The sequence below is a fragment of the Fusarium phalaenopsidis genome (assembly GCF_050370095.1).
Source record: "Fusarium phalaenopsidis strain FUZ10S chromosome Unknown contig_32288, whole genome shotgun sequence".
NCBI classification, from domain to species: domain Eukaryota; kingdom Fungi; phylum Ascomycota; class Sordariomycetes; order Hypocreales; family Nectriaceae; genus Fusarium; species Fusarium phalaenopsidis.
The window spans coordinates 1,142,064-1,160,044 of record NW_028145412.1 but is presented as its reverse complement, the minus strand read 5'-3'; the positions used below and the strand labels follow the sequence as shown (position 1 = coordinate 1,160,044).

Below are 17,981 nucleotides of genomic sequence, written 5' to 3'. Positions count from 1 at the left end.
TCAACAATTCCTAAGGGTAAAGTCAGATATGAATACATTTATCACAAAGTACATATAATCCACGCATTTTACTACGCAGTCGACAAGACGAATTACCCTCTCCCCAGGTCATGGCTATACGCCGAGGGATCAGGGACTTCACTCTGTGGTCTCCGACTCATTTTCACGGTCCAGCTTCTCCTTTTCTCTCTTCTCAATGGTCGTTTGCTTCTCCCACATGGCGTGGTACCGCCCTTGAAGGGCAAGCAATTCATTGTGAGTGCCGCGCTCCACGATAACGCCCTTGTGAAGCACAACAATCTGGTCAGAGGTCGTAATGGTGGAGAGGCGATGTCTTAAGAGATTATCAGAAAATGCCTCATAGAAATAAATCGCGAAAACATTGTGAGTCTTTTACTTACGCGATGGTAATTGTAGTTCGGCCAGCGGTAACACGCTCGAGGGCGTCTTGAATCTGCCTCTCCGTATGAGAATCGAGGGACGCAGTGGCCTCGTCCAGGAGCAGTATGCGGGCATCCTTAAGGATAGCTCGGGCAATAGCAATCTATAGGTCAAAAATGGTCAGCCAACTGATACAGCACAGTAAGTAAACGGGACAAGATGGGCCACCTACACGCTGGCGTTCACCTCCAGACAACTTCAGACCTCGCTCTCCGACCTTGGTCTGATACCCATCCGGGAAGCCGAGAATACGGTCATGGATATTAGCAGCCTTGCAAGCCGCGAAGACGTCGGTCTCTGAGGCATGAGGGCTGGCATAAAGCAAGTTGTACATGATAGTCGCATTGAACAAGACCGTGTCTTGCGGCACAACACCAATGTTCTTGCGGAGACTATCAAGCGTCACGTCTCTCAGATCATGGCCGTCAATGGTGATGGAACCGTCAGAAACATCGTAGAAGCGGAAGAGAAGCTTGAGACAAGTCGACTTGCCGCTACCAGACTCTCCCACGATGGCCGTCTTGGTGCCAGGAGCGACAGTGAAGCTAATGTCATTGATCACGGGCTCGCCCTTGTTGCTCTGGTAAGAGAACTTGACGTTGTTAAAGGCAACCTCTCCTCGTGGCGAGGGCATCTTGATAGCATCCTCCTTTTCCACGACGCCAGACGTCTCCTTGAACTGGTAATAGTTAGCAATCGTGATAACCATCTACAGGACATCAGCAAGGACGTACAATGTCAAGCAAGCGTTCGGCCTCGATGAGGTTGTTCTGCAGCATGGTGTAGTAGGTTCCAAAGAAGTTGAGAGGACCCTGAAGCTGGACAAAGTAGTTAATCAAGCTGACAAACTCGCCAACCGTTTGCTCGCCGATGGAGATCTTGTAGGCGGAAACAGCCACAAGGAGAGCGGTTCCGAGGGTAAAGATCGAGCTCTGGGTGAGGTTGAGACCATTGAGCGACCACTGCACCAGGCGTTCTGCATATTGGTAGACAACCACATGATCCTTGAATCGCTGGGTTTCACGGGAGACGGCACAGTTGTGCTGCACTGTCTCGTATGCGAGGAGAGCATCCGTCTTGATGGCCTCCATCTCGCGTGCCTTGGTCGTCATGTCTCTCCGCTGCTTACCACGGTACTTGGCGACATAGATGGTGAGGAAGATATAAGACCACATGATGAAGAACACAATGATGGTGTAGAAGGGGTCGTACTTGGCAAAGAAGAAGACACCTGCGACGAAGATGTCAAAAACCATAGGGAATACTTGGAAGCAAAAGTTCTCCAGGAAGGTGTTCATGGATGCACCTCGACTCAGCGCACTGGTGACTTCGCCAATCTTCTTGTTGAGGTGGAACTCGAGGGAAAGACCCAAAACGTGCTCGAATGCCGCCGAGGAGAGTCTTCGGAAAAGTGATTGTGAGACTGGGATCCAAAGGACGGATCTTGCGGCACCGAGAGCTCCTTGGTTGCCCTGGAGGGCGCGGTACACAACGTAGAGGGCAATCTCCTTGTACGGCAGACGGCCCTCGCCCAAGTTGTCTACCAGCACTCCAAGCTGCACAGGGGCCAAGACGTTGACCGTGCGCTGGCAAATCAAGAGAACAAGGCAAACGACCACGATAACCTGATACATGGGCGAATCTTTGGGCCTGGACAGGGTCAGCTTAGAGAATCAATAGGCACCTGTGTCTACACACCATAGGTAAGGGAACAAAACCCGGAATCCAGCAAAGTAGTCGAGCCAGCCGGTGCCTGAGACTTGGGTTCTCTTGGCTGGATTTGGGGCCGCAGGCACGCTGCCGTAGTTGCTAGATGAGCCATTGCCATTCTCGAGAAGGGACTGGCGTTCCTCTGGTGCCGACTTGGGTTGAGGCGGTCTCAGCTTATACTCTCTCAAGACAAGACTGCCCATCATGAGTACAAAGACGGCGATTCTTGACAATCCTAGAATGATGAGAATGTCAAGAAAGGTAGAAGAAGATCGCAGCAACGACTTCTCGGAGTAAAAGATGCCAGCGATGACGGTCTCGAGAAGAGCACCTGCGAGCCATGCATAGCAATGCGCACTGCTCGGAGACCACGGCCCTTCCGGATCTGGCAGCAACCCTGCGAAGAAGTAAAGCAATACACCGACATGAGATGCCTACATTCAATCTTAGTAAGCACAATAGCGTTGGTAGCAAGGGATGAAGAACGAACCAGATACGCGCTGAAGGAGAAGTCAACAGTGCCGTCCGAGTCATGGTGACCACTAACTGCCTCTCGTGCCGCAATAGCTATACTAGCCACAAACAAGAGAGACAAGATAAATTGCAGAAACCAGATGACTCTCGCGTAGACTCGTCGGATACTCTCGGCCTTTTGCTTCTGCTCATTGTCTAGCGCGATGCGACGCGGTTCCCGACCGCGACTGAGGTAGAATTGGAGGCATTGGGAACCCAACAAAGTCACAAAGAGGAGACAAGGATAGAGGTAAAAGATTACCTTCAATCCCACCTCCGGGCTCGTCATGATTTTTACTGAATTGATGAATTGGCCAGGAGAGAATGCGCAAGGCCCTTGATTTGACGAGGGTGATGTCAACCTCGGGTGCCTTGGTGCCCGGCTTATAGTTTATCCGTGCGTTCGGGATGTGATTACCAAGCACTTGGCCTACCCTGTAGTTGATGGGATCAGACCTGGGGAAATGCTCAAACTGGCCTGTATATGTAGTTAAAGAAAGGACTAAATCGGAGCCGAAGCCTAAATTTTTATTCAAAAGGTATTTTTGGAATTTTGAAGGACCTGAATCGGCATCCTAGAGAGTTATGGAAACTGACGACATGATTAACGTACTTGATAAGCGAGCGTCGCAGACAAGCGAGCATCGCACTTTTACCCTATAGTATAAATCCTACTAAAATAAAAAATTCCTTTAAAAAACTCTAGGAAATTCAGCTTAATTTCTATAAATCTATAAGATTAGGTATAGGCTATTTATAGAGTAAAGAACCATATATATTTTTCCGGGATTTTTAAAAAATCTCTTATAGGGTAGTTTAGAAAAAAGCATATTCGCACTGTATAAATAGCTTTTTCTCTATAAAGGGGATTTTTTAAAAATCTAAAAAAATTATATATAATTTATTTTTAAGTTAAATAGCTAAAAATCTAATTTTTCGGTTTTTTTAGCTATTTTAATGCGGTTTTTATTAAGGTTAAGAATGTTGGATTTTAGTGCACAGTTTGCTAGGGTCGGACCGGGGCTTATGCAGCTAAGGTGAACTGGTTAATTGAATATCTAAGACTAAGGAAGGGAGAGAAAAGGAAAAGAACTAGCTCTGACCTCGCTGCGGGTTTTATGCAGGGCTCGCAACGGGGCTACGGAGAAGGATTTCTCCGGTCTTGGTTTTTCCAGGGGGAAACAACCTTCCTCACGGGTTCGCCCGTAACAGTCTAACTATGTTGTAGATTCACTTCTACTAAAATTCCGAAAAAGCCAGTTTTAACGTGATGAAGGAGAAATAGACCGAAATTAAACACAACTAGTTGGTTAACACTTGGGTTGGCAAAGTGATGGTTGGAAGTATTGATGGCCTGCAAGGGCTTCATGGCCCCCCATTGTCAAAGACATTCCCTTCTGCATGAGCCATCAGGAGAAATTCACCGCCATCAAGAATCGAGGAAGGCCATGACCGACATTGAATCCCATGGGGCGATCAAACAATAGGGGCAACATTTTCGATCCGGCATGCCTTGATGAAAAGCTGGGCCAACGGCGCAATCAAGGTCTCAGCAAACGCTTTGAAGATACCGACATTCGGATTCTGCCAGGAGTTGCAGTCACGCCAGTTGACCAAAGACCGGACAGAGGCCGATCGGCCGGCCGTTTTAATGTTGTAGGAGCTGCGTAGGCGGAAGAAGAAGAGAAATATACTTCCATGGCCATTGTGTCTAAGTCCCCTTCCTCTGTCTATCCCTCTACCTCACTGGTTAGATCAAGTCAACTCATCCGACGCCGCCTGTTTAGGACTCGGAGTCCTCGGAGAAAACCACCAAACTTATGTCCGGCAGTTGGCTTTGCCGGTTTCGGAAAGATTTTGCCTCGTCCTTGGACCGTGTCACATGAGACATGGTCCTCCCGGACGCAAAAAAATTCATTCATTCATGCTCTAGGTGTTTTCATCTGGCTGCCATACGAATTTGGCAATGCCGTCGAATGCCTTATCCTCAGAGGTTGTGGAAAGCAACGTCGTTTCCTCGAATGATACCTCATGATTGTTTAACGACATGTTTTACAACTGATGTTTGGGTATCTTATGAGCAGGCAACGGGGCTTGGGGGTTTAAAGAAGTTGGCTGAGTGATATGCATATCTACTAAGCACTTATTATAAGATCAATCCCCTCTTTAGCATTACTCTACAGAGACTATCAGGACCAGGATGGAACGGTACAATGCGTTCATAGCAGCACGAGATGACTTTTTAGGATCTCTGGATAGCTAGCCTGCTTCAATGGTTGAAACGACAATAAGAAATCTGATTTTGTTTCGCCTTGGCTGCAAGGGTTTTTGGCCTCGGACAAGACAAGCCATTCAAAGCCGAGGCGATCTTGACATTTGACGTGCAGGGATTGAGACTGGAATCACAACGGCGGATCTCACTAATACCACGAATCCCTACTAGTGATTGGACCTGCGATGATAAGCTTGAATGCATGAGCCTTAGTGAATTACCGAGTTCTGTTGGGGAGCCGCTTCCGGGGGAGATTGCTGGTGTTTTGATAGGACATGTTTGATATCGACGGCTGACTTTAGGCGGGAAGCCATCAAGCCCGAAAGCCCGTCCCACTCTTGAAAGCCCGTCCCACACCTTTAAGCCCGTCCCACATAGTTATTGCGCCAAGGGCCGCCAAAGCTCCAGGGGGGAGTTGACGGAGTGCCGAGCTGATATTCTGTAACTTAGATATCAACGTCAGTATGCCAGGGGCATCCAGATGTAAATATTTTAAACAAGTTTCGTTCGCTTTCTTATAGTCACCAACGCGATCAAGGTCTGTACAAACTCACCGACCACCTTCAAAGCCAACTTTGATGTAATATTCCACCCTCTTTCCTTACCTATTCTTCAACTTTGATTAATCCCTATTCACCTTTTCTTGTGTTTCATCTTCTTTGAACTTGTCTTTTTGAACTCATCCCTTTGAGCGGTAACCATGCTTTCCGAGAAACCTCTCGGCCCCGAGGCCGACACATCGCTTCCCACGACGGACAAGAGACCATCTTCGTTCAACACTTCAATCACCGATGTTGCCAACAGCAACAACTACGACGAGGAAGAAGAGCACGTCCATGATGAAGTACTCCAGCTCGCCAGGAGATTGACGACCCAGTCTCAACGCGGCGGCGCTTTACCCTCCCTCTTCCCCCTCCCCCAGGAAGGGCCTCTCGACCCGAACAGCCCGCAATTCAATGCAAAGCAATGGGCCAAGGCCTTCTTCAAAGCCAGGACCGACTCGCTCGAGGGGAACACACCCAGGACGACAGGAGTCGCTTTCAAGAACCTCAATGTTTACGGATTCGGCTCCGACACCGATTTCCAGAAGACGGTTGGAAACGTCCTGCTGGAGGCTGGCACGATGGTGAAGAAGCTGTTCCGCAGTAAGCTTCTCCGCGGGAAGCAGCAACGAGTTGACATTCTACACGATCTAGAGGGCGTTGTCCACAGCGGGGAGATGCTCTGCGTCCTAGGTCCCCCCGGATCCGGCTGCTCGACGTTCCTCAAGACCATCGCCGGCGACACCCATGGCTTCCACATCGAAGAATCGTCCTGCCTCAACTACCAAGGCATACACCCCGACCAGATCAAAACTGCATTCCGTGGTGAAGCTATATACACGGCAGAGGTTGACCACCACTTTCCGCAACTCTCAGTTGGTGAAACCCTGTCTTTTGCCGCTGCTGCACGCTGCCCAAAGACTATTCCTTCTGGAGTCACACGAAGCGAGTATATCGAGCATCTCCGCGATGTGACGATGGCGATGTTTGGTATATCACATACCAAGAATACCCGCGTGGGTAATGATTTTATTCGAGGTGTGAGCGGCGGCGAGAGGAAAAGAGTCACGATCGCCGAGGCATCTCTCAGCTACTCCCCTTTGCAATGCTGGGACAATAGCACACGTGGCCTCGACAGCGCAAACGCGGTAGAATTCTGCCGAACCTTGAGGACCCAGGCTGACGTTATGGGTTGCACCTCGTGTGTCGCCATCTATCAGGCTCCTCAGGATGCCTATGACGTGAGTCTCTACAAAATCCTTCCGAAATCTGGGAATCACACTGACATCTTTAAAGGTCTTTGAAAAGGTTCTGGTCCTCTACAAGGGTCGGCAAATCTTCTTTGGCAAAGCAGCCAGGGCAAAGGGATATTTTGAGGAGCTCGGGTTTGTCTGTTCAGACCAACAAACCACAGCTGACTTCCTGACATCCATGACGAGTCCCTCGGAACGCATCGTCCGCCCAGGCTGGGAGGACAAGACTCCCCGAAGCCCCGAGGAATTCTCCCAGGCCTGGAAACAGAGCCGAGACCGCGTCCTGCTGCTAGAGGAGATCGAAGACTACGTCGAACGACACCCCTTCCACGGCGAACACTACGACAGGTTTCTCGAATCGAGACGAATGGACCAGTCATCCGCTCAACGCGCCAAATCTCCATTCACCTTATCCTATCTCCAACAGATATGGCTGACCATGCGCCGGAGCGTTGTCCTGCTCAGGACTGACCCTAGTCTGCTCATCACCATGCTGGTCACCAACTTCCTGCAGGCCATCATTGTCAGCAGTATTTTCTACAACCTGCCTGACACGACCGAGTCCTTCCAGCAGCGCGGTGTTCTACTATTCTTCCTCATCCTCATGAACGCCTTTGCTAGTATCCTAGAGATCATCAACCTCTATGCTAAGCGCAAGATCATTGAGAAGCATGCCCGGTACGCCTTATATCACCCAAGCGCCGAAGCTCTATCTTCAATCGTCGTGGATTTGCCGTACAAGGTCGTCAACTGCATATTCACTAATATCGCCCTATACTTTATGGGGAATCTACGCCGCGAACCAGGAGCTTTCTTCTTCTTCTTATTGCTCATCTTCACGACCACCCTGACTATGTCTATGCTCTTCCGTCTGATCGGTTCCGTCACCAAATCCATCGATCAGGCCATGGCGCCGTCTGCGATCATCCTGCTCGGCTTGATCTTATATACCGGCTTTACCATCCCCATTCAGTATATGCGAAGCTGGATTAGCTGGAGTCGTTGGGCCAACCCACTCTTCTACGGCCTCGAGTCCATCATGCTCAACGAGTTCACGGGCAGAGACTTTCCGTGCTCTGCCTATATCCCCTTTGGCCCAGGGTACGACGACGTGTCGTCAGGAGGCAGAGCATGTTCCGCGCAGGGGTCTATTCCTGGGCAGGACACGGTGAGCGGCACCGCTTTCGTCAAGATTGCCTATGGATATGATACCGCCCATAAATGGCGCAACTTCGGAGTCATGATTGCCTTCATGATCCTCTACATGGTACTTCACCTCGTCGCCGCTGAGTATGTTGCATCTGAGCGGTCCAAAGGAGAGGTGCTCGTTTATGTCCGCAAAGCCATGAAGCACCTCAAGAAGCCAGTTGGAGACATCGAAAGCGGCCAGGTGACTTCCTCGCACCAACAGACGAATGACGGGTTCACCTCAGGGACCGAGGTTGAGAAACAAACTTCTGTGTTTCATTGGAAGGATATTTGCTACGACATCAAGATCAAGGGGGAACCTCGACGAATTCTTGATCGGGTTGATGGTTGGGTCAAGCCGGGCACCCTGACAGCGCTAATGGTAAGGGCCTTCATATTCTGGTGATCGAGTATACCATGACTAACGAGTATATAGGGTTCTTCCGGAGCTGGAAAGACTACGCTTCTCGACGTGCTTGCCAGCCGTGTGACGATGGGCATTGTCACGGGTGATATGCTTGTCAATGGCAAGCTCCGGGACGAGTCCTTTCAGCGGAAAACCGGCTACGTTCAGCAACAAGACCTCCATCTGCATACCTCGACCGTCCGCGAGGCCCTGGCCTTTAGTGCCTTGCTCCGACAACCGTCGCACTACAGTCGGCAAGAGAAGCTCAATTATGTGGACGTAGTCATTGGATTGCTTAGCATGGAGGAATATGCCGATGCTGTCATTGGTGTGCCCGGTGAAGGCCTCAATGTCGAGCAGCGTAAACGACTGACAATCGGTGTAGAGCTTGCTGCTCGCCCTCAGCTCCTTCTCTTCTTCGATGAGCCTACCTCGGGCTTAGATAGTCAGACATCATGGTCTATCTGTAACCTGATGGAGAAGCTAACTAAAAGCGGCCAAGCTATCCTCTGCACTATCCATCAGCCTTCTGCTATGCTCTTTCAGAGGTTTGATCGGCTTCTCCTTTTATCCAAGGGACAAACCATCTATTTCGGAGATATCGGCAAGGATGCAAACATACTCGTCGACTATTTCACCCGTAACGGAGCTCACGACCTTCCCGACAGATCAAACCCAGCCGAGTACATGCTTGAAGTCATTGGCGCAGCCCCCGGCGCAACAACCGAGATCGATTGGCCTACAGTTTGGCGGAGCAGTCCTGAGTATCAGTTGGTCCAGGAGGAGCTTGGAAGGCTTGCGTCCTCAGCAACGTCTGGGCAATCGCGTGAGGATGCTTCCGTGTACAAGGAGTTTGCGGCGTCTGCCGTGGAGCAGCACACTCAGGTCACGAAGCGCGTCTTTCAACAGTATTGGAGAAGCCCCACGTACATCTACTCGAAACTGCTTCTGGCACTGGGCTCGGTAAGGATACAAGCCAAGGACCTCTTGGGATCGATGTGCTAACCGACACAGTCACTATTCATTGGCCTCTCCTTCTTGGATGGAGACAACACGCAACGCGGGCTGCTCAACCAGATGTTTGGCGTATTCATTTTCCTCAGCGTTTTCCCGCAGCTGGTCAACCAGATCATGCCTGTCTTTGCTGCCCAGCGTACAATGTACGAGGCCCGCGAGCGCCCCTCTAAGGCGTACTCTTGGAAGGCATTCATGTCTGCAAACATTGTCGTTGAGCTCACCTGGAACTCGGTAAGTCGAACTCAACGCCTTGAAAACCCTCAGCATGGAACTAATCCCAGTGACAGCTCATGTCGGTTTTCTGCTATGTCTGCTGGTACTATCCTATCGGTCTGTACAAGAACGCGGAGTGGACCGATTCCGTGCACTCACGAGGAATCACCATGTTTCTGCACCTCTGGATCTTTTTCATGTTTTCTAGCACGTTTGCAAACATGATGATTGCTGGAATTCCAACCCCTGACATGGCTGGAGGCGCCATGAATCTATTGCTAATCATGATGTTTACATTCTGCGGGTAAGTAAAGATCAGAGACAAAGAATACCACGGATGGAAACTTACTTGATGTGCAGTGTTCTTGCTGGGCCCGATGCCCTTCCTGGTTTCTGGATTTTCATGTACCGCATCAATCCCTTCACCTACATCATCGAGAGCTTCCTGGGCACCTCACTAGGCAACGCCCCCATGTACTGCGAGTCCAACGAGTTTGTGCACTTCACAGCTCCAGACGGTACGACATGCGGAGAGTACGCTTCCGACTTTTTGTCCCAAGCTGGAGGCTACCTCGCCGACTCAAACACGACCGACTGCCAATACTGCGCCATGTCTGAGACCAACACATTCTTGGCCAGCGTCAACGTCAGCTTTGGACATAGGTGGAGGGACTTTGGGTTCATGTGGGTGTATTGCATCTTCAACATCGCCATGGCCTTTGTTTTTTACTGGTTGGCAAGGGTTCCGAAGAACAAGAAGGCAAAGAAAGAGTAAGAATTTTTGAGTGGTAGTGTTTTTTCTCCTCTCCCAAGACTAAAGGGTAGGGACTTATAGACATGGGCTTTTCCTTGGGTCGTTCTACATCACTGGGTTGTAAAAAGATTGTATTTAGAAACCGCAGCATTTTAATAAATTTCTCCTTCTCCTTCTCCTTTGCTGGTACCGTCAACCACTATGATGAGGTGGTGAAGCTGAGACATACCGTTTCTAAGCAAATGCATTGGTCTATCTAGGCTGCCTGCGCCGTGATTGAGTAACAGCCGATGAGTCAATTCGTTCCACCAACCTTCATCCAGTACCCCGTGCTTCGGACATGCTTGGGCCCCGAGATGATCAAGGCTGGTCCTCCGTCGCCTCGCTGTCTTGGCAAGTCCGTACACCGGAAAGAGTGTCGGATTTTCGAAATCTCCGTCAGTCCGCATCTCCGGCCTCATCCGAGCCAGGGAGCGTGCACATGGCATGTCAACACAGAGCAGCCATTGGCTAACCCTGTTACCCAGACGCCCACTTTGCCAAGCCCCTGAATTTCCAGTACCAACCGTACAACTGCCGTGCCGGGCTTCTCGGACTCCGGTCTATCTCCTTTGCCCTGCCTACCTCAAAAATTCTCTGGATCGGGTTTGGCAGTTCATTCATTATCCGTCTTGTCATCCCTGATGCCCAGTATCAGCAAGCGTCCACGCTATCCCCGGAACCTCGATATTCGTGTCCACCTGTATGGATCCCGCTGCGCAATCAAGTCAGAGCCACAATGAGCTGGCGGTAAGCATGCCTAGACCCAGGCTCCCGGGCCAACACACACTCTCTAAGCAATTGTCTGTCATTCTGACACGGATACAAAACAGTGCCTTGGTTGCAAGGCTCGAAAGGTAATGAAACGGCACTACTTCCTCCCGTCCCTTCCACGCTGGCCATTGCCTGAACTCGAGCTTGTGCCTTTCACGCATGTGGTTCCATTCGCATTTAATCGTAGGCTTACAGCATCACTAGACTCGCTGCAACCGGGCTAAACCCACCTGCGATGGATGCTTTGCTCGGCGTTTAACATGCACATATCCCAACAGGAGGAAAAAAAGATCCAATGTCCCGAAGACAAAGCCTCGGCCGATGTAATAATCTTGATGGCCCTCTCCTAGCTGTCCTTACCTAACCTGCCTGAGCCACGCCAGAGATCATGACTTCACGACCATCCTTGAGAGGATTCAACAGGTCGAGGAAAAATGCTCACAGCTGGCAGCTGCCAGTATATCACCGCAAGTAGCCACTGACAGAGAATCCATCGACCTCGCTTGTGATGGCCTGAGAAGGTATCATGGCCCTTTTCCAGCATCGTCTGGGCAGTCTCCCAGAGTGAAATCCACTGTCTCTTCGGCTCCATCGAGAACCGAAGCCGATGCTATTGGAGAAGTGTCGGAAGCCAGCTGGACAAATTGTCTAAATACACCCATCAGTCCAAGTGCGCTCCTCAAACAAGTTCTTGATAACGTTTTAAGTGTCAAGCGGCAGGGCTTGGACGACAAGATTGCACATCTGGACGACCACATTCGGCCAGAACTTGCCAGAGCCTGTGTCCATAGTAAGAACTTTCTTCTTTCACCTTGACGCCAAGCCCTATGGGTCCTCTATTGACAGCTTGTTCAGACTTTTGTGAGCACTACCAGATCGACACATTCCCGGGCTTCATCAACACAAAGCTCATGTACCTCATGCCAGACATCGTCGACATGCCCGAGATCAGCGTCGACCCAGCATCCCTTATTCTCTATTACAGCGTGCTCTATCACGGGTCTTTGATGATTGCTGATGAAACAAGACGTCAAGAAGGGACCTTGGAACAAAAAATATACATTTGCTGCCTCCGTGCCATACCGGCTTGGGAGGGACAAGCTGTGAAGACCAAGACGGATCTAATCGCTGCCATTCTTCTCGTACGTAGGCCAAGAACTCATGAAGCCCCTCCCCATCTTGGTGCATCAGGGGACTCACGGTTGATTTCCAGATGCGAGCCGCATTACAACAGTGTGACTTTGAGTTTAGTTGGAGAATGTACAAGCTTGTGTGCCAGTGCGTGCAAACCCTCAACATGCACAAGATTGACCAGAGCTTTCCTGGCATTTTGATGAGCCCAGAGCTTCTTTCAGACGGTGCAGACCATCACAGGAAGGGCCTTTGGGGGTTGGTGCTCGTGGAGCTCTTCTTTCGGCTGTTGCACGACAAGCCTGCCACAATGACGGCCAACTTAACTGAATGGCGCGTTAATCTTCCCTGGCTGAATTCAGACCCTGGACTGACAGAGCACGTGGTACCTACATTGACATTCCTTGTCAAATCGCGGTTGACGTTCCTCCTCCTCCGGTTCTTTGACATATTCAGCGAGGATACCCAAGACAAGAACAGCGTGGTCGACAGCATTGAGGGACTCTGTGGAGAGATTGAAGATTTATTCGAAGAATGGTCCCTGGTGAGTTTTATATCCTTGTCCTTACTTCGTATATTCCCGATGAAGCCGAGCAAGAAGCAGGTTCTCTGACCGGCCGTACCCGAACAGAGAGATTCTATTACAAAACAGGAGGACAACAGCGCCTACTGGTGGATGCTATACGACCTGATGAATACAGGATACTCCTCCGTGATGGTTATGATATACAAAATTGCAACCCTCAAGTCCGATAGATCTGGAACACTCTGCACGGCCAACGACGTACCTGTCACTCCTTTATCGGTCAATACCGCCCGCCGCATATTGGATCTCGCGCGATTAAGCCTGGGGAGGTATCCGAGCCCCGCCACCGCATCCTATGAGTTCGGTGCATTCCGCTGCTACGTCGCCTACGGCTGCATGGTCAATCATCTCTCAAGCAGCGACCCCACGGAGCTTGGTTCCACCGCAGCAAGGGATATGACGCTGCTAGAGCAGGTTGCCCACAGCATGAGCGTTATAGCGGAGACAGACCAAGACCTTTTACCGTTGGCTCGCACGCTTCATGACCTGAATGAAGGTATTCACGCGAGTTGGGAAGAAAAAACTGTGGAAAATGATGGGATGACTGGTGAAGAGGGCAGCCAAGATTAGATCGCTGGCAAGATATTGGGTTACAGTACGAGTTTGGAATAAATAGTGCAGCTCATGCTCATGAAGAACTACAACTGGAATGGCATTGAAAAAAACCGGTAGGCCGTCTATCCTACTTAAGTCTCTAAAAAGGGACAACGAAACGAAGCCAGCACGCTGAGCAGTAAGTCAAAAAGGCTCCATGAGGCCAGGGGAAGTCAATAGAAATACCAGTTCACCTTCTCTACACATCAACTTGAACATGCAAGCTCAATAAAGATGAAGTGCCACTTTCGGCTAAAACCCGTGATCACTTACGTATGGCCCAATACTGCCATACTGTTGATCCTTGGTTTTCCCAGATAACTCTTGGGAAACCAGTGTCTCCTCGGCTCGGGATTGTGATGTCTCCCACGGATGATATGACTCGGGCCAGTTTCAAGTCCGTTCAGGTCTCTGCTGATTGGCTGCAGGGGCGTAAGCAGGCTGCATGAACCCCACTGGAGCCACAATAAACTCTGGACCATGGCGTCGCTCGCAAGGGTGTCAGCAGATGGCATCAACACCTCGACAACTCTCTGAACACCCTTCGCATTTTCCTTCTTGCATCTCGTCCACAGTAAAAGAACCAAAGAGACCAGCATAAGCAGCCATGCCTCCGCAGCTATCAGAAGTTTGGGAGCCAGTAGATGATTGGACAGGGGTGATGAGCGCTAAAGAACGGAGAAAACGCCAGAATCGCCTCCACCAGAGGGCGTATCGTGAGTACCGACCCTGTCGAACAGAACTATCCGTTCCATGCTGACCTGTGGTGCCCAAAGGCAAACGGAAACACCAGCAAGCCTTTTCTACCAACAACCCTGAGCCCCGAAGCGGCCAGGTTGTGGATACTTCTCCCAAAGAGCTTGCAAACACTCGGCGATATCAGTCCCAGCTTTTTATTGCATTGCTCCATAAGTTGCCCATCTTGGTCATTATCAGATGCCCCGAGTTACACAACAATATCAGGGACTTTATGCAAAGAGCCTACACAAACTGGGGACTCAACTTTCCGTCTGTTTGTGATCTCCCCGGCCTCACACGCCTCAACACCTTCGACGCTCTGGCCAGAAACGCCCTGACGCTTCAAATTCCTCTCGAGTATCTAGAGACAGATGACTACAGTTCCATATTTAACAGGCTGGGACCTCAATCTTCCGGAGACCAACCCACCTTTCCAGCTCACCTTGCTCCAACACAGTTACAGAAGTTAGTCTCACACCATTCCTGGGTGGATCTATTCCCAATTCCTGGGATGCGAGATAATATTCTCCTCGGGATTGAAGCAGGGGAGTACGATGAGGACTTGCTCTGCGATGCACTTTGCTGCGATTTACTGGATTTTGATGCCAATACGAAGGCATCACTTGTGGTATGGGGCGAGGCCTGGGACGCAGGGGCGTGGGAATTTAGCCCCGAATTCTTCAGAAGATGGGGCATGCTGTTGCGAGGGTGTCCTGAGGTGCTGGAGGTGACAAACTACTGGCGCCAGAAGCGAGGTGAGATGAAGATTAACTACGTCGTGAATTAATTTGCACTACTTCCGTATAGACAACACCAAGACCTCATAGCCCATATAGTCTTCGAAAGGCCCAGTTGTCGAGTATCCTTGAACCGTTGAGATCCGTGATGCCCTTGCCTCCTGCATCCAGCTGCTTGTCATACTTGCCCATTGCCATTTCGGCAAGAAAGGATCCCAGTTTGTCTGTTGGACTATGCAACGGGTGTAACAAAGTTCGCATAAGCGGTCCTAAAACGAAGCTCATCGCATGGTAGGCCACACCGGGGTCGGGGAGATGTGGCTTAATGGCATCGTGATTCGAGGCGTCTACACCAACAGGTCGGACAGACTCAATGTGCAACCGGGGGGTACGTAGTTCGGACAATGCTCTCTCGACTTCTCCCTTGACACGTCCATAGAAAGGAGTAGAGAGGCCCGGGTTCAAGGTTGCGCCGCCACTCGAAACGTAGATGAAGCGGAAGGGTTCGTCGTCGGACGCGAGGTTGGAAAAGGCTCTGACCGCAGCAAGAGGGAAATCTTTAGTGATGGTGACGTATTCACTGGTTACAAGTCGTCAGTTTGTGAAGTACGAATCGACGTGAGAAAGATGAGATAAACAGACTCCTTCGTGACCTTAAGCTGGCTGATGCCCAAAGCCCAAACGACTCCATTGGCGCCCTGGAGCTTATTAAGAAGCTCGGGCTCATAGTTTTCGAAATCTTTGTGGATAATAACGTTGGCTCTTGGATCATCTGCCGCCAGAGGAACTGGTCTTCGGCTCAAGATGGAGATTTTGGTGATTTCTTTCGACTTGAGCATGGCATCGAGGACGCCAGAGCCAACGAGGCCCGTCGCCCCAGTAAGGATCAGATGCATGATTTCCGGGATGGGCCCGAAAAATGACAAGAAACAGGCTGAGTATCAGGAAGGTCAAAGCCAGATGATAAGTTTAAATAATAATTGTGACATGGCGCAAGGAGTGACAGGCAACGCTCGAGGCTACGGTTCGGGGATGGCCTTACATGGACTAGTTGGCCCACCAATGGCATCAAGGCCAGGGGGGTAAGCAAGCTGCATTGGTTGGGTGGCGGTGTAATCCAAGATCGACTGGTCAGGGGCCCATACTTCAGACATGGATAATTATCAAGAAGCGATCGATTTGGACATTCCAGTTCGTAAGGGGCAGTACCTCTCTATTGTACATAAACAGCCAGCAGTTCAGCCCTACCAATAGGCCGGGATGCCTTTTGCCACGCAATGTGAGCGAATGAAGCAATCATGGGTCCATACAACCCCGTCTCCTTTGGATCCTCCCCAACCATGGCTGCGGGAAAGCCAGGGTCGAATTCCTTGACACTTTCGAGGCACTTGATTTGCTCACAAGTCAAATGGATGCTCAGCGACTTGATGTTATCTTGCAGCTGCTCAACCTTGCGAACGCCAATCAGCGGAATCACGTTCCTCGTCTCCTGTGAGATGCACGCCAAGCTCAGCTGCCACCTTTTCCAAGGCCTCTTGTTTTTCATTGGCGTCTGCTCTGAACCATGGATCACCTTAAGACCCTCACCAGCCTACTTACGAGCCTCAAGTTGATTTTTGGTCTAAAGCCTGCCTCCTCCAAGAGTTTCCCAACTGTTTCTTTATAAGGAAGAGCGCTTAGGTCTCATGACAGAAGACTCCCCGAGCCCGCCTCTGCAATAGTTCTTATGCTTCTACATTAGCACGTACAGACTGTGGGCCGATTTCATGCTTCAACAGAGCCAGGAATCAGGCCAGAACAAGCAGGGGTGTAAGCAAAATCCAGACCACCAAGGTTGAAGGTGGATCTGTCCCAGATTTGGTCCAGCACATTACAGACATATTAAGTATAGACAGATGCCCATCCAACCCTCATTCTCCATTTAATATGTCAAATATTGACCAAAATACGCTAGCCTTCATTCGATGGTTTCAACATGCCCCTCGAGCTGCTTTTGGATAAACCCAAACATTTCCTCCTGAAGATCATGATTTTGAGCGAGTTTGGAACCAGGTTCAGCTTCGCCAATAGGACCATAGTACTGCCCACTCTTCGCGTTCGGACTCACGGCTGTGTATATCTGAGAAAGGGCTCCCTTTTCAACAGGTGTTGCAAACATTATGGCAACGTTGAGGAACGGCTTGAGGAAGAATCCGGTCGAAGCATGGTGAAGATTGGTGGCCACCATTCCTGGATGGACAGGGATGATCTTGACCTCCTTTTCTCGCTCAGCCAAAGCCTTGGAATAATGAAGATCAGCGAGCTTAGAAATGGTATATCTCTGAGTCGTTGCTCGGCCGGACATGGTAGTTCGGAACTCGTCAAACTTGTAAATGTCTGTGGGGGCTCGGGCATGAGCAGCCGAAGAGAGCATGATCACACGCGTTTGTTTGTTGACTTTGGCGGTGCTGCGCAAGATGGGGAGCAGAAGCTGCGTGAAAAGGGCAGGGCCAAGAACATTTGTGCCAAATTGGATTTCGTATCCGTCTTTGGTGAGTCCCTCAGGTGTCATCATGATGCCAGCATTGTTGACGAGAATATCCAAGCGAGTTTCTCGGCTGAGAAACTCTGCCGCAGCAGCTTTAACGCTGTCAAATGAGGCAAGATCGAGCTTCAGGAAGACAATGGCGCTGGCCGTAGGGTTGGTATGCCTGAGCTCCTGGATCGCTTTGTCCGCCTTTTCCTGAGACCGAGCAGCCAGGTAGATGCGGGCTGGATTGTGTTGGCTGAGCTGTCGGATGGTTTCGAAGCCAAGACCAACATTACCTCCAGTGATAATGATGACCTGGTTGGTGAGGTCTGGGATATCACTCGAGGAGAAGGGCGCCATTGGGAGTGTTTCCGTCGAAATGTGAAGAGACGCAGGTGTGAGTTGTAAACTATAACTAAAAACAACACAGAAGATTTAACAGATACGAAGGAAGTAATGTAATCAAAAGCTCTAGCTCTTGATATACTACGGGTGTGGCCATTATCGGAGTGTAAACGGCCCCGAACGAGGCGACAGTCTCAGTGTGGCCACTGCTTGGACAAG

The 17,981-nt window shown here is 50.3% G+C and overlaps 4 protein-coding genes across 4 annotated transcripts; 1 reads left to right on the top strand and 3 right to left on the bottom strand.

Moving 5' to 3' along the window:
- Positions 1–138: 138 nt before the first annotated feature.
- Positions 139–2,953, bottom strand: LRP88_03952 (uncharacterized protein; the record flags this gene model as incomplete). Its single annotated transcript, XM_083240546.1, has 6 exons — positions 139–334; positions 402–544; positions 614–1,120; positions 1,176–2,091; positions 2,140–2,585; positions 2,642–2,953. The coding sequence occupies 6 exons, from the start codon at positions 2,951–2,953 to the stop codon at positions 139–141; spliced, it is 2,520 nt and encodes an 839-aa protein (XP_083103836.1).
- Positions 2,954–5,636: 2,683 nt separating this feature from the next.
- On the top strand, positions 5,637–10,330 carry LRP88_03951 (uncharacterized protein; the record flags this gene model as incomplete). Its single annotated transcript, XM_083240545.1, has 6 exons — positions 5,637–6,719; positions 6,775–8,301; positions 8,356–9,288; positions 9,340–9,573; positions 9,630–9,859; positions 9,916–10,330. The coding sequence occupies 6 exons, from the start codon at positions 5,637–5,639 to the stop codon at positions 10,328–10,330; spliced, it is 4,422 nt and encodes a 1,473-aa protein (XP_083103835.1).
- A 4,662-nt stretch (positions 10,331–14,992) lies between these two features.
- On the bottom strand, positions 14,993–15,804 carry LRP88_03950 (uncharacterized protein; the record flags this gene model as incomplete). Its single annotated transcript, XM_083240544.1, has 2 exons — positions 14,993–15,488; positions 15,551–15,804. 2 exons carry the CDS (start codon positions 15,802–15,804, stop codon positions 14,993–14,995), a joined length of 750 nt encoding a protein of 249 aa, XP_083103834.1.
- Positions 15,805–16,865: 1,061 nt separating this feature from the next.
- LRP88_03949 (uncharacterized protein) lies at positions 16,866–17,777 on the bottom strand (the record flags this gene model as incomplete). Its single annotated transcript, XM_083240543.1, has 1 exon — positions 16,866–17,777. One exon carries the CDS (start codon positions 17,775–17,777, stop codon positions 16,866–16,868), a length of 912 nt encoding a protein of 303 aa, XP_083103833.1.
- Positions 17,778–17,981: the final 204 nt, after the last annotated feature.